The sequence below is a fragment of the Galeopterus variegatus genome, unplaced genomic scaffold (genome assembly GCF_000696425.1).
Source record: "Galeopterus variegatus unplaced genomic scaffold, G_variegatus-3.0.2 Scaffold5957, whole genome shotgun sequence".
Lineage (NCBI taxonomy): Eukaryota > Metazoa > Chordata > Mammalia > Dermoptera > Cynocephalidae > Galeopterus > Galeopterus variegatus.
The window spans coordinates 102216-115220 of NW_007732068.1; the positions used below are offsets into that span (position 1 = coordinate 102216).

Genomic DNA, 13005 nt, shown 5'->3' on the forward strand with positions numbered 1-13005 from the left:
CCTCGGTGTTGCTCCCGCGCCTCGCTCAGCCAGTGAGCGGGAACCGGTCTGTATGTGGGATCCGAACCCTCAGGCGGGAGCGCCGCCACACTTCCCAAGCGGCGCACTATCCAGTGCGCCACCGGGCCGGCCCCTTAACATATATTTGATTTCTTCACTTTCTTTTTTCATCTAGCAAAGAAGCTTGAAGAGTGAAACTTTCCGTTACTTAAATAAAATGAATATAATAAATTGGAGTTAGACAATTCTGTTAACAAAAGGTAGTTGTGCAGTAGTCTCCAGCCCACACACTGGAAACACCCATTTCATATTATTTTAATAATGTATATATAAAGACCTTTTTTAAAAAAAGCAAAAAAGGGTTAGGATTTTTGTTGGTTTTAATGCATTTTTCTTAAGCTAATACAATGAGCTAATATAATGAGCTAATTCCCACTAATATAGCTATATATAACTATAATTACTCTTTCATAAAGAAGCTCAATACAAGTTGATTAGCTTTCAGTTTCCATCAACTTGAGATAAAACATGTAATCTTTCTGATTGCATAAGGCAATAATTTTCACTGTCATCCGCTCAACTCTGCACTAAGTGTATAAATACAATACACATATATTCTAGATATATACAAGTAAAAACCTTACACATATCAATTTTTATCTATTTAAGTTTACCACAAGTATATGGCCACTTAGATTTTTCAGAATTACTTTGCCATTAAACAGGATATGCTTCTCTTATGCAAAATAAGTGTTTCAACATAATATAAGTAAACACCAATAATGAAATACTTTACTTCAGGTAGAATAATAAATGAAAAAAATCACACCCTGCCTTTATTCTTTAAAAACTAAAGAAAAATCTGTTGTAGGGGGAGGCATGGTTACTGTAAAATTTTATACTTGAGCAATTTATTCTCTAAAGATAGGCTGTTACTTCCTACAAAAGAGAAAAAAGTTATTCTCTAATAAACAAATCTCTTTTAAAGCAATTTAAATGTGCCTTAAAATGATTCCAGGATAAATGCAAGTTGGAAATTATGAAGAGCCGCTAGGCAAGTCATTGTGGTTAACAAGAGAGGTTTTGGAAAAAGATCTAGGTTCAAATCTCCGACCATGCTACTTAAAGGAACTTGTGACCTTGAGTATGTTTTTTTTTTTTTTTTAACCCCCTTTAGCCTCAAAAATGGTCACTGCATTAAGTAAGAAAGAGCAAATAGAAGCATTATTAGCACTGAGCTTGGCACTTAGTAAGGGCTCAGTAAGGTAGCTATTATCATTATTACCAAGATAGTGGAGCTCATTTAATGACCTTGCAAAAGCTCCTATGGTCTTTTTGCTTTTAAAACCTACTCTTTCCTTGCATAGTAACGTAACTACTGGTACCTTTTTACTGTTCGCTTTTAGTGTAAATGACTCTACAGAACGAAGAAGAAAAAAAGGGGTAGGGAGTTAAAAACAGAATTTTACAGGTAGCAAGAAACTGGACTCAGGTAAAACTGTGTGTGATGCAGAATTTGTTAGAAGGCCGCCATCCTACCTTTCAATTATGCAGACTCGTTAGGGGTTAGGAAGATATTTCCTGGCACACGTTTTTAAAACGAAATCACTTCAGGCAAAAGAAAAGTCTTGTAGTCCTATGCAGGATGAGTTCTTAATTACTTGTTGAATGAATCAATAAACTGTACATTTCAAATAGAAACTGTAATTTCCCAGGAAACCGATTTATTGAACAAAATTTTTATTTTCCATTCCGATCTCGAGTCCCTTCCCTCACAGTTTAAGAGCTCCAGATTTAAACTTTTACCTTCATTTATTTCAAAAACCTTATGAAGTAGGAATTATTATCCCTAAATTGAAGGAATGAGCCTTAAAAGCAGTCAACTGCCTAAAGTCACATAGTTTGTAATGTACGAAGGGAACTAGGATTCGAACTCGCATTTCCAAGGGCTCCAAAGCCCAAGCTGTTTGTTCTACACTAAAGCTTGTGCCACTACTTGTCTACCTAAACCGTTCACTTGTCCCCCTATACTGTCCGACAGACTGCCCAAAGAACAGGAAATCTGTTTTACTGCGTACGTCGGAGGTCTGGCGCCACCACCACAAGCGACCCACACAGGCTAGCGTCCAGAGAGGCTTGCAGACCGCGCCCAGGTCTCAAGTTTTAGTCAAGGCCTAAGTCCAGACCAAGAGAGGTGAGAAGAGAGGACTGACTACCCTTTCCAGACACCTTCGCCACGGCGAAAACACAGAGAAGATTAGAATTGCAGTAAGAAGGCAAACAATAACCTCGAAAGCCCTTCTCAAGCCAGCTAAACGCACTTACTTGAGTGAAGTAATTCCAGGACTCTACGCCAGCACCGGCAACAGAAAGGGCTCCTCCGTCCTCAGCCCCAGGCGCTGCTAGTGATGACATCTGGGCCGCGCCGCACGGAGCGAAGGCCCAGCGCGAGGCCACGAGCCCAGCGCACGGCGCGCGCTCGCGAAAGGGGCGGGGCGGCCCAGCGGCGCCATCTTTAAACGTCACGGGCGGGGCTGCAGCTTCTAGACTAGGGGTTTTGACTATGTCGCGCCTGAAGGGAGTAGCCGGGAGGGATCCCCGGGCGGGTTTCAGAGCTGAGAGGAGAGACCAAGGTACCTCCGTACCCCAGGGGCTGATAAAGGCGGCGAGAAAGAGCGGCCAGTTAAATCTGTCGGGTAGGAACCTCACTGAAGGTAAGACCTAGAGGCACGACCAGATTGTGCGTACTGTCAGAAAGCCCTTGGCCCAGGCAGCCTCCCTTTCCTCTGGCCTGGCTGTGGCCCCATTTGCCTCAGGATCCCCGTGCTCTAATCCAGGCAAGTGTTACATTTCGACTCAGTTGGTCAGCCCAGTTCGTTTCCTTCTGGGCTCCAACAATCTCTAGTGAAGGCCTCCTGCTGGGAATGTGCCCACAGTTTAAACGGGTCGCTTTTTTTGGGATTTCCATATTCTGTAGCACATAACACGTGACTAAATTAGGTGTCAGATGGTGGGCAAATATTTAGTTTCTTTGGGCCTCATTTTCTTCCTCTTAATTTGATTTCTAAGGGCATTTACCAACGCTAAAATTCTATAATATGTTATCAGCCCCTTTGTGAGCTTAGATTGAATGCCACTGTTTCCTTCCGAGACACTCCTGTATGCAACTGGGCAGAGTGCTAATCACAAGAAATAATGAGTATATTTTCTAAACTGAAGATCAGGATAGATGTGAGATCAGGATAGATGTGAGAAACCTGATAAAGACCAACAAGCACAAACTGGATATCACGAATGAATGAATGGCCAGATGCTCTTCTGATTATCTTTGTGTGTGTGTGTGTGTGTGTGTGTGTGTGTGTGTGTGTGTGTGAGAGAGAGAGAGAGAGAGAGAGAGAGAAAGAGAGAGAGAGAAATGGAGCAACGTAGCATTTTTCTTGTAGTGTTTTCCTCTACTTATATTCAAGTTTTTAGACTATCTGTGATTAAAACCTTCCGTTTTCCTTCTAATGAATGCTTTCTTATTGTGCCATGTATGAATAGATCACACAAATACTTGCTGAATGAAGGAAAGGATATATGGCACGAATTCTCTGGTTTATCTGGAATACTTTTTAATCAATGGGAACGTAAGCATTTTCAAACTACAGATGTGCATATTTGTACACTTGCCTTTCCCAAAGCCTGGAATATTTTCCTCAATACCTACATAGGACTCTCTTTTGCTTCCCTTAGGACTCTGCTCAGAGGTCATACCTCAGGGTGGCCCTTTCTAACTACTTGATCTAGGTACAAATGCTAACATTCTGTTCTCTTACCTGTTTAATTTTTTAATAACATTGATCACTGTCAGAATTTATATCATTTATTTGTTTATTGTCTTCTCTGCCCTCCAGCTATAGCGTTAATTCCATGAGGCCCAGGAGCTTTGTTTTGTTTACTGTTGTATCCCTAGCACTCAAAATAGTGCTTAATACATAGTAGACTCTTACTATGTACTATGTACAATATTTGTGGAAGGAATAAGTAAATGAATGAGTATTCTCAAATGTTAAGTGGAGAGCTGGAATGTATTTATTGATTGGACCTGGGTGGTTTAGTCTGTTAAACTTTTAGGGAGCAAGTGAATTTTGACTTTTAGGTCTGTGATGATATGGATCAGGACTGTGATCACAATATTTGGCACATCAAATGAGGTTATTATTGTGTAAACAGAGCCTAACACAATGTCTGGCACACCAAATGATGTTAAATGAGTGAATATACAGTATTTAATAGGAGGGGAAAGATACAAATGGGAGAGGCTGATAGTATTTGTAGCTTATATATCAAAAAGGAATGTCTATTATCATAATATAGGAGGTCTTTTCTTATCTGGCTGTAGCCTTCAGTTTTCATCTCTTGTCACATCTCTTTGATACTTAAACTACTATAATTCTGAACTGTTTGTAGTTCCATAAGGGGCTGTGCTCCTTATCTCCATATTTTTGCTTATGTAACATTGATATGCTTAAATGCTCTGTGCCTTAGTTTACCATTTATAATGTGGGAGTAATAATGGGACCTACTAGGGTTTAAATGAGATAATATAGGTTAAGTACCTGGTATATAAAAAAGTACACAGCAAAAATTGACCATTATTGTTAAGGCAGCCTGCTAGCTGGTTTCCTGGATTTGTTGTTTTAAATCTCACTCTCTAAATTTTAGGGTCATTAGCAAGCGTAATCTTTCCCAAATATGACACGCAAAACATTTAACAACTTCCCATAGCCTGCAAGATACACTATGGAAAAAGTTCTTAGCACAACATGCAAAAGACTTTCTAAATCTTGTCCTTAACTATCAGCTATATGGCCTTCCATCTCTCTGCAGCATCCTATACTTTAATAATAATGGCAATAACAAATAATTGCCTCTTCGCCAAACAACCACACTTTAAAGAATGTTTAGAACCATTTTTGGTTTACAGAAAATTGAGCAAATAGTACATTGCGTTTTCATATATTCCCTCTCCCTGCTTAGTTTCTTCTGTTATTAACGTCTTGTATTTATGTGGTGCTTTTGTTATAATTGATGAACCAATATCGATACTTTATTATTAACTAAAGTCCATAGTTTACATTAGGGTTCACTCTTAGTGTTGTACAGTTCTATAGGTTTTGACAAATGCATGTCAGTATCATACAGAATAGTTTCACTGCTCTAAAAATCCCCTGTGCTCTACCCATTCATGCCTTACACACCTTCCCCCCAAACCCTTGGCAACCACTGATCTTTTTACTGTTTCTGTAATTTTACCTTTTCCAGAATGTCTTTTTTGCCTTTTCCAGAATGTCTCATAATTCAAATTGTACCAGTATGTAACCTTTTCAGACTGGCTTTTTTTTAACTAAGCAAAATGCTTTTAAGTTTCCTCCATATCTTTTTGATGACTTGATAGCTCATTTTTTTAATCATTGAATATTTCATTGTATGAATGTGCCATTTTGTTATCCTTTTGAAGGACATCTTGGTTGCTTCCGGTTTTTGGCAATTATGAATAAAGTTCAAAAATGAGTCACAGTCATAAATTTTGCTATTAATTCTTTCAATGAGGTGTCATCACCTAGCTATATATATAAGATAGAATTCAAAACCAGAGAGATTTTTCTGGCTTACAAAAAGTAGAAAGATTCCACATTTGTTGGTAAAATGTAAACTTGGACTCCTATATACTACCGAGTACATTCCTAACGTTCACTGTGGTCTATGGTAAAATCCAATTTTGTTTGGTCTGAGCAGCCATAAGGTGACAAGACATAATGGTGTTCCACGTTGTCAGCTCTGCAGAAAACAACTGTGATGATAAATAAGTTTATATGAAACCACAAATACAGGCAATGGCATCCATATAAATGTGGAGCACTTTAGACCCGATATTGTAACTACATGGAAGGCAGATAACAATGTGAATGTGATTGCCATGGATGGCAGCAGGGACAGAACATTGAGTTAACAGTACTGTGATCATGTCATACTGTCCAAATGAATTGGCTATGGAAATAAACTTTTCAAATAAACAGTTAATCAGAACTTGTGGGATTGGCAAATTGGTGAGGAGATGGTGTGAGTGTCTGATCTGTAGAATATGGCCCAGTTTTCCACAAAAAAAGAGAAGGCAGATTACTAGAAATATGACATAAAAGATAACCTGCAACACTGGACAAGAGGTCAACCTCAGGAATCTAAATTCCTTTTCTCTGTCCTGATTTATTAGGAGCATTTCCACATGAATTGTTCTGTTTAAGGAAATAAAAGCATAATAATTATACATGAGTAAAGAATACACACTTAAGATTCCATCAGTGTGTTTTATATGTTTTATAGAAATATCCCATCCTCTTACAAAACTAATATTATATTACCTAATTTTTAAAGTTTTATTTCTATCTACCTTTATATGTATGTAACTATCTATCTATAAATACCTATCTATATGTTTGTTTTTTAGAGTGCACCAACTACTTGCTCTTAGAGCATTTTTCTGAGCTTGTGACATTTACAATATTATAGGGAACAGAGGCATTAATTATATCCAAAGAGTAATAAATGTAGTCAAAAAAAGGGAACATTATAAAAAAAAATAATAATAAAATAAAAAAAATAAAAAGACAAAAAGGAAAAGAAACTGGCCCGAGTGGAGCACTGGAGAGTGCGCCGCTTGGGAGTGCGGCAGCGCTCCCGCCGAGGGTTCGGATCCCATGTGGAGACCGGTTCCCGCTCACTGGCTGAGCGCGGTGCGGGCGCAACACTGAGGGTTGCGATCCCATTACCGGTCAGTAAAAACAAAAAGGAAAAAAAAAATATTTTAGAGGATTTTCTTCTAATAGTTTTCTGTGTGAATATGTATGAATAATTTGACTTCTCTTTTTTACTTTTAACAAATTTAGGATTATACTGAGTCCTGCTTTTCTGACTTTGTACAGTTTTCAATGTTATTCGAAGAAACATTATTTTTAGTCGTTGTATATTAGTTCATCTTATGACTACTGTAATTAATATATATTAATATTTAAACATTCAAATATTGTTGAGTTTTTAAAATCATCAGTCTGAGTGTCAGTTCTATAACTTATTTAGAAAGGTATTATTCCTAAACAGAAATAAAGGTTAATATCCACCTTTAAAGAAGAATATAGTAAATATTCTGGAAATTTTAAGTGACAGCTCTTTTTATGAGCAGCAATATGAGACTATATCATCAATTTAATTCAATATAAATATTGCAGCTCTTTTTCATTAGACCAGATAAAATGAAGATGAAGTTGTAAATAGGATATAAGGCTATCCTCCCTTATCTTGAAGAGAGCAATTTGGTTAGTTTTCATTTGTGGAATTAAGCACCTAGGTCTAGGGCTCCTAGGTTTCAGGAAAGCACTGTTTTAGGGTCATGAGAATTTGCCTTCCTAAGTACGTACAGTTTGTTAGGACAGAATAAAAAGTGTAACACAAACCACACATTTACCAAGGTTTTAAATATAAGGGTACTTCAAAAAGTTTATGGACAGATTTGTATTCCCTTTTAATTCTGTTTTCCATGAACTTTTTGAAATACCTCATAACCATCTTAGTCTATGTAAACCATGTTCTGCTTTACTATTTAGCTTGACTCTGTATTTTGACTACCGGTTATTTCATGGAACTCATTGTGTTATTCTAAATAGCTAATAAGAATTAACCAAAGTATCCAGAATATTTTAATAACACATAATTACAGAAAAAAACTGTGCTTCCAGGTGAGTAGATTGTCAAAACAGGCTAATTCTTAAACAATTCTTAGAAATGAATGAAATAGAAAAGTGCCTTTATAGATACATATACATACATATATATACATACACACCTTTACATATACGAGGGGCCTTCAAAAGGTTCATGAAAGGATTTGTATTACCTTTTGATTCCATTTTTCCACGAACTTTTTGAAGTGCCCTTTTGTGTATGTGTGTGTGCACGGGTGGATACACATATACGAGTACATAGAGGCAGAATCTTCAGGTGAACATTTAATTTTTAAAGTGCTGAAATCCAGGGAAGTCAAAAAACTAGATAGTTGGATAATAAGACAGGGAACTAGATAGGTAATTGAAGATCACATTTCTGTTTTTTGATCCATTAAAATAGCTGTTCTAAACTTGAGTGTCGAACTAGATAGTTGGATAATAAGACAGGGAACTAGATAGTTAATTGAAGATCACATTTCTGTTTTTTGATCCATTAAAATAGCTGTTCTAAACTTGAGTGTCTCAACCTCTTGCAACGTGTATCTCGAGTTATTACCAATTCCAAAGTTTGTTTAATAAATTACTGCAAATTTAAATTTATCCCTGTATTAATGTCATGCTCACTCACCTGTCAGAAAAATACAGACTGAGAAAAATGGAAGTACAGTTTCAGTGAGTCTTATCTTCACTTTAAAATTGAATGTACCCTCAAGTTAAAATTAATAAACTCAGGCATGTTTTTCTCTCAAAGAGATTGATAAAATGTTTTCCTTTTCGTATATTAAACATTGCTTCGTTTTTCTTATATTATCCTTGCTGGACTTCAAGACAGAACCGTTTCTGTCCTGCATTCTAATTTAACAGTGGCTCAGGTGGTCTAAACCACAAAGATGTATGCCTTTGAATCAACCTCAAGCTGCGACTCAGTTAATACTTTCCATATAACTCTTTAACTTTGGGGAGTGTGTGTATGTGTGTATTTTTTTCTCAATAAACTTTAAAGACAATTTGAAAATGACAGTGCAGTATTGTGGCTTGTCAATATATAGGATGCTTTGTTTAATGTAATGAGGTCATTTGTGGGTGGCCATGAATAAACTACTGTGGAGAAAATTGGAATGTTTATCAGTGAGCTTTTCCTGATTTTTTATGTATGGTTTGATTTCTTGATTTATTCTTTTAAAGTACTTACAATTGGGTAGACAGTTCAGCGAATGACATTTGTAGGATAATCTATAATCAAAATATTACCCCGAACCCAGCAAAACCCTTTTTATTTTTTTACTATTTTTGTTAGATCCTATCATGTAAGTGTCAATGGAGCCCTCTCACTTAATCAACAAAGAGATTGGGGTCCAGAGATGTTAGATTATTGTGATTAGTTGCACAGTTTAAACAAAAGCCTTAGATCCCTAACTCTTAGGTCAATGGTCTGTTCATGATGTTATACTATGTATCATAGTTTAATATATGTAGGTATTTTAAAAGTTCATGGAAAGATTCTTACTATTTTTTAATTGTAATTTTTCCTGAACTTTTTGAAGTACACTTGTATTTACAGTTTTTTAGAAGATAGGAATTGACATAGGCTAGGATATAGACCTTAGGAGGAACTGAGTATAATTTTCTGCCTTAAGGAAACAGTATTATATACTGTGGGTGATCTATAAAATAGCCCAAAAAAGTCTAAAAAGATTTTTAAATCTCATGGTTTGTTGTCCCTATAGTTTATTGGCTACACGTTCTTTTACCCTTGTGTGTAAACACCATTTTAAACATATTTTTCATTTCTTTGGCTCTTCACTCACCTACTTCTAAGTATCTTCCCTAAAGTAGACAGTTCTCTCCCATCAACCCATTTGTGAGTCCTCATTTCTATAGTTAACTGTTGTCAGTAGAAAAGGAGTAATATGTCCCCCAAAATGCAAAGAAATCTTTTTTTCAGAATTTGTTAAGGTCCATTTTGTCCATTGCGGAAGCCTGTAGTCACATGTGGCTATTTAAATTTTAATCAGTCAAAATGAAATAAAATTAAAAATAAAGTTTTTCAGTCATTTAAGCCACATTTCAAGTGCCCAGTAGCCATATGTGTCAAGTGGGTACCATATTGAGTAGTGCTGATGTAGGACATCCATTATTTTAGAAAGTTATATTGAACAGAGCAACCCTTTGAGATATATTGTATGCCAGTCATTATTATTAGCTATTCTTGTGGCAGTGTTGGAGTATCTCTTATGGTTTTTAATTTGCATTTTCTTAAAAACTAATGATGTTGAGCATCTTTTCCACTGTTGTTAGCCCTTTGTGTATCTTTTGTTAAGTGTTCAAAATTTTTTGTCAATTTTTTTAAATGGGCTATTTGTCTTCTTATTGAGTTTCAAGACTTTGTACGTATTTGGGATACAAGTCCTTCTCAGATCTATCTAATTTTTCTCCCAATCTGTGGCTTGACTGATTTTCTTTCTCTTTTTTAGTAGTTGGCCAGTACAGGGATACAAATCCTTGACCTTGGTGTTATAATACCATGCTTTAACTGGCCGAGCTAACTGGCCAGCCTTGGCTTATTTTCTTAATGGTATCTTTAGAAAAACCTAAGTTTTTAATTTTGATGAAGTCCAATATATCACTTTTTTCTTTTATGATTTGTCCTAAGGACTATTTCAGTCTTAAGAAATTTTTGCCAATCTCAACCCTGTGAAGATTTTCTCCTCTGCTTTGTTTTAGAATTTTTTTAGTTTTATCTTTTCCATTTAAGTCTTTGATCTATTTGGAGTTAATTTTTGAGTGTGTCACAAAGTAAAGGTTTAGGTTCATTTTTTACTAATATGATTTTACAGTTGTTCCAGTACCATTTGTTGAAAACACTATTCTTTTTTTATTAAATTATATTGGTACCATTATTGAAAATCAATTGACAATATTTTATTACGTGAAATTTTTTCTGAACTCTTCTTTTCCATTGACCTGCATGTCTTTTCTTATGGTAATACCACACTATCTTGATAACTGTAGCTGTATAAGATTTGAAATCAAGTAATGTAAGTCCTACAATTTTGTTCTTCTATTTCAAAATTGTTTGACCTAATTAGTTCTTTTGCATTTCAATATACATTTTAGAATCAGTTTGTTAATTTCTTCAGAAGAGCCTTCTGGAATTTTGATTAGGATTTGATTAGGATTGTGCTGAATCTGTAAGTCACTTTGGGGAGAAGTGACATCTTAGCAATATTGAGTCTTCCATGTTGTTATATGGTATATATATCTACTTATCTAGGCCTTCTTTAAATTCTCACAGCAATGTTTCATATTTTCATACTATGTGTCTTATACATATTTTGTAAATTATACACTTTTTCATGGTTTTGGATGTCTTACATTGTAAATCTTTAAACATTTAAAAAAAATTCCTGTTGGTTGCTAATACCAATAGGAATTGCTAATAGAAGCACAATTGATTTTTGCATATTGAGTTTGAATCTTGTGACCTTTATGAACTCACGGATTACATATAAATTTTTTTGCAAATTCCTTAGCATTTTCTACCTAGACAATCATGTTATCTTTTAATAGGGACAGTTATACTGCTTCCCTTACTATCTGAATGCCCTTTATTTCTTTTTCTTGTCCTACTGCATTGTTCAGGACCTCTAGAAAAATACTGAAGTAGTGACAATGGGCGTTCTTGCCTTGTATACTGTTTTAGAGAGAAAGCATTGAATTCTTATACCATTAAGTGTGATGTTATCTGTAGGTTTTTCATAAATGCCTTTTATCAGGTTGAAGGAGTTCCCTTCTGTTCCTAGTTTTCTGAGAGTTTTTATTGTTGTATTTTGTCAGACGCTTTTTTGCATTTCTTGACAATCACATAGTGTTTCTCTTTTTTCTATTAATATGGTAGATTGTATTGCTTGATTTTTGAATGTTAAACCCAGATTTGTATTCGTAAGATAATTCCCACTTGGTTATAATGTATTATCCTTTTTATATAAAGCTGCTAAATTTGTGAAGGAATTTATGTTCTATAAACATTAAGGACGTTGGCCTGTAAGTTTTTTGTTTGTGTTTTGTTTTGATATTGGGATAATGCTGGCCATATAAAATGAATTGGGAATCATTCTTTCTCTATTTTTTGAAAGAGTTTATGTAGAATTAGTATAATCTTTACTCTAAATGTCTGATAGAATTTCACAGTAATGCCATCTGCCTGGAGTTTTCTTTGTGGGGATTTTTATTTTGGCATGGAGGGTGGCAGTGTGTGGCTGGCTGATACAGGGATCGATCCCTGGACCTTGGTGTTATCAGCACCATGCTCTAACCAACTGAGCTAACCAGCCAGCCCAAGTGGGGATGTTTTAAGTGGCAAATTTAAATTCTTTAATAGATACTAGGCTACTCAGGTTTTCTATCTCTGTCATGCACTTTTTTCCCTGTCGAGGAATTTATTAATTTTATCTAAGTGGTTGAATTTAGTGGCATAAAGTTGGTCATAATATACCCTTATCCTTTTAACATCTGTAGGATCTGTAGTGTTGTTCTCACTTTGATTCTTGATCTTGGTAATTTGTTTTGTCTTTTTTTTTTTCCTTCATCTGTCTAGGTAATTTTATTGATCTTTTCTAAAGAATTGGTTTTGTATTATTTTCTCTGTTGTTTTCTGTTTAATTGATTTCCACTTTTTATTTTCTTGCTTCTGCTTTCTTTGGGTTTAATTTGCTTTTTCTTCTAACTTCTTAAAATTGAAGCTTGGATGTACTTTTAGGATGCCTCCACAGAATTCCTCAATAATTAGGACTACATGTATACCTTTTACTAGTTCTTCATATTGGGGGGAGGGGGGCAACAGTAACGTGAATCTTGATTCTATACGCTCTGGAAGAAATTGGGATACCCCACAAACAATTAATGGGGAAAGGAATGAGCAGTAAGTCATTGTTTATGTAAAAGCAAACTGGTATATGTTCAGTAATAGTATAATATCAACAATTATCAATCCCTTGATGAATACATATCAACTACACTAAATGAGTGTTAATATTTTGTCATTATTATTTCAGGTACTGTTTAAAAATTTTACTTTTGTTGTCATTGACAGTAGAATTGTGCTTATCACATAGCCTCTTCTATATATCTTCTTTTTGAGTGTTTTGTATTGTTTTGTCTTGCCTCGATTTTTGTTTTGGAGGTTTTTGTTGATGACTCACCCTAAATGGCACATTGGAAGTCTCCCCCCCCCCCCCCCCCC

At 35.5% G+C, this 13005-nt stretch overlaps 1 protein-coding gene and 1 non-coding gene across 2 annotated transcripts in view; one reads left to right on the top strand and one right to left on the bottom strand.

Annotated features, from left to right (window-relative positions):
* Nucleotides 1–2559: 2559 nt before the first annotated feature.
* The window catches only part of LOC103605651 (leucine-rich repeat-containing protein 40), a gene marked incomplete at its 3' end in the record, with an annotated part of 31709 nt that continues 21263 nt past the window's right edge, over nucleotides 2560–13005 (top strand). The window contains exon 1 of the mRNA XM_008590274.1: nucleotides 2560–2714. Within this exon, the coding sequence (XP_008588496.1) occupies nucleotides 2564–2714 (151 nt within the window). The remainder of the gene's footprint in view (nucleotides 2715–13005) is intronic.
* On the bottom strand, nucleotides 12024–12097 carry TRNAI-GAU. Its single transcript has one exon. It is a non-coding gene; the product is annotated as a tRNA-Ile (tRNA).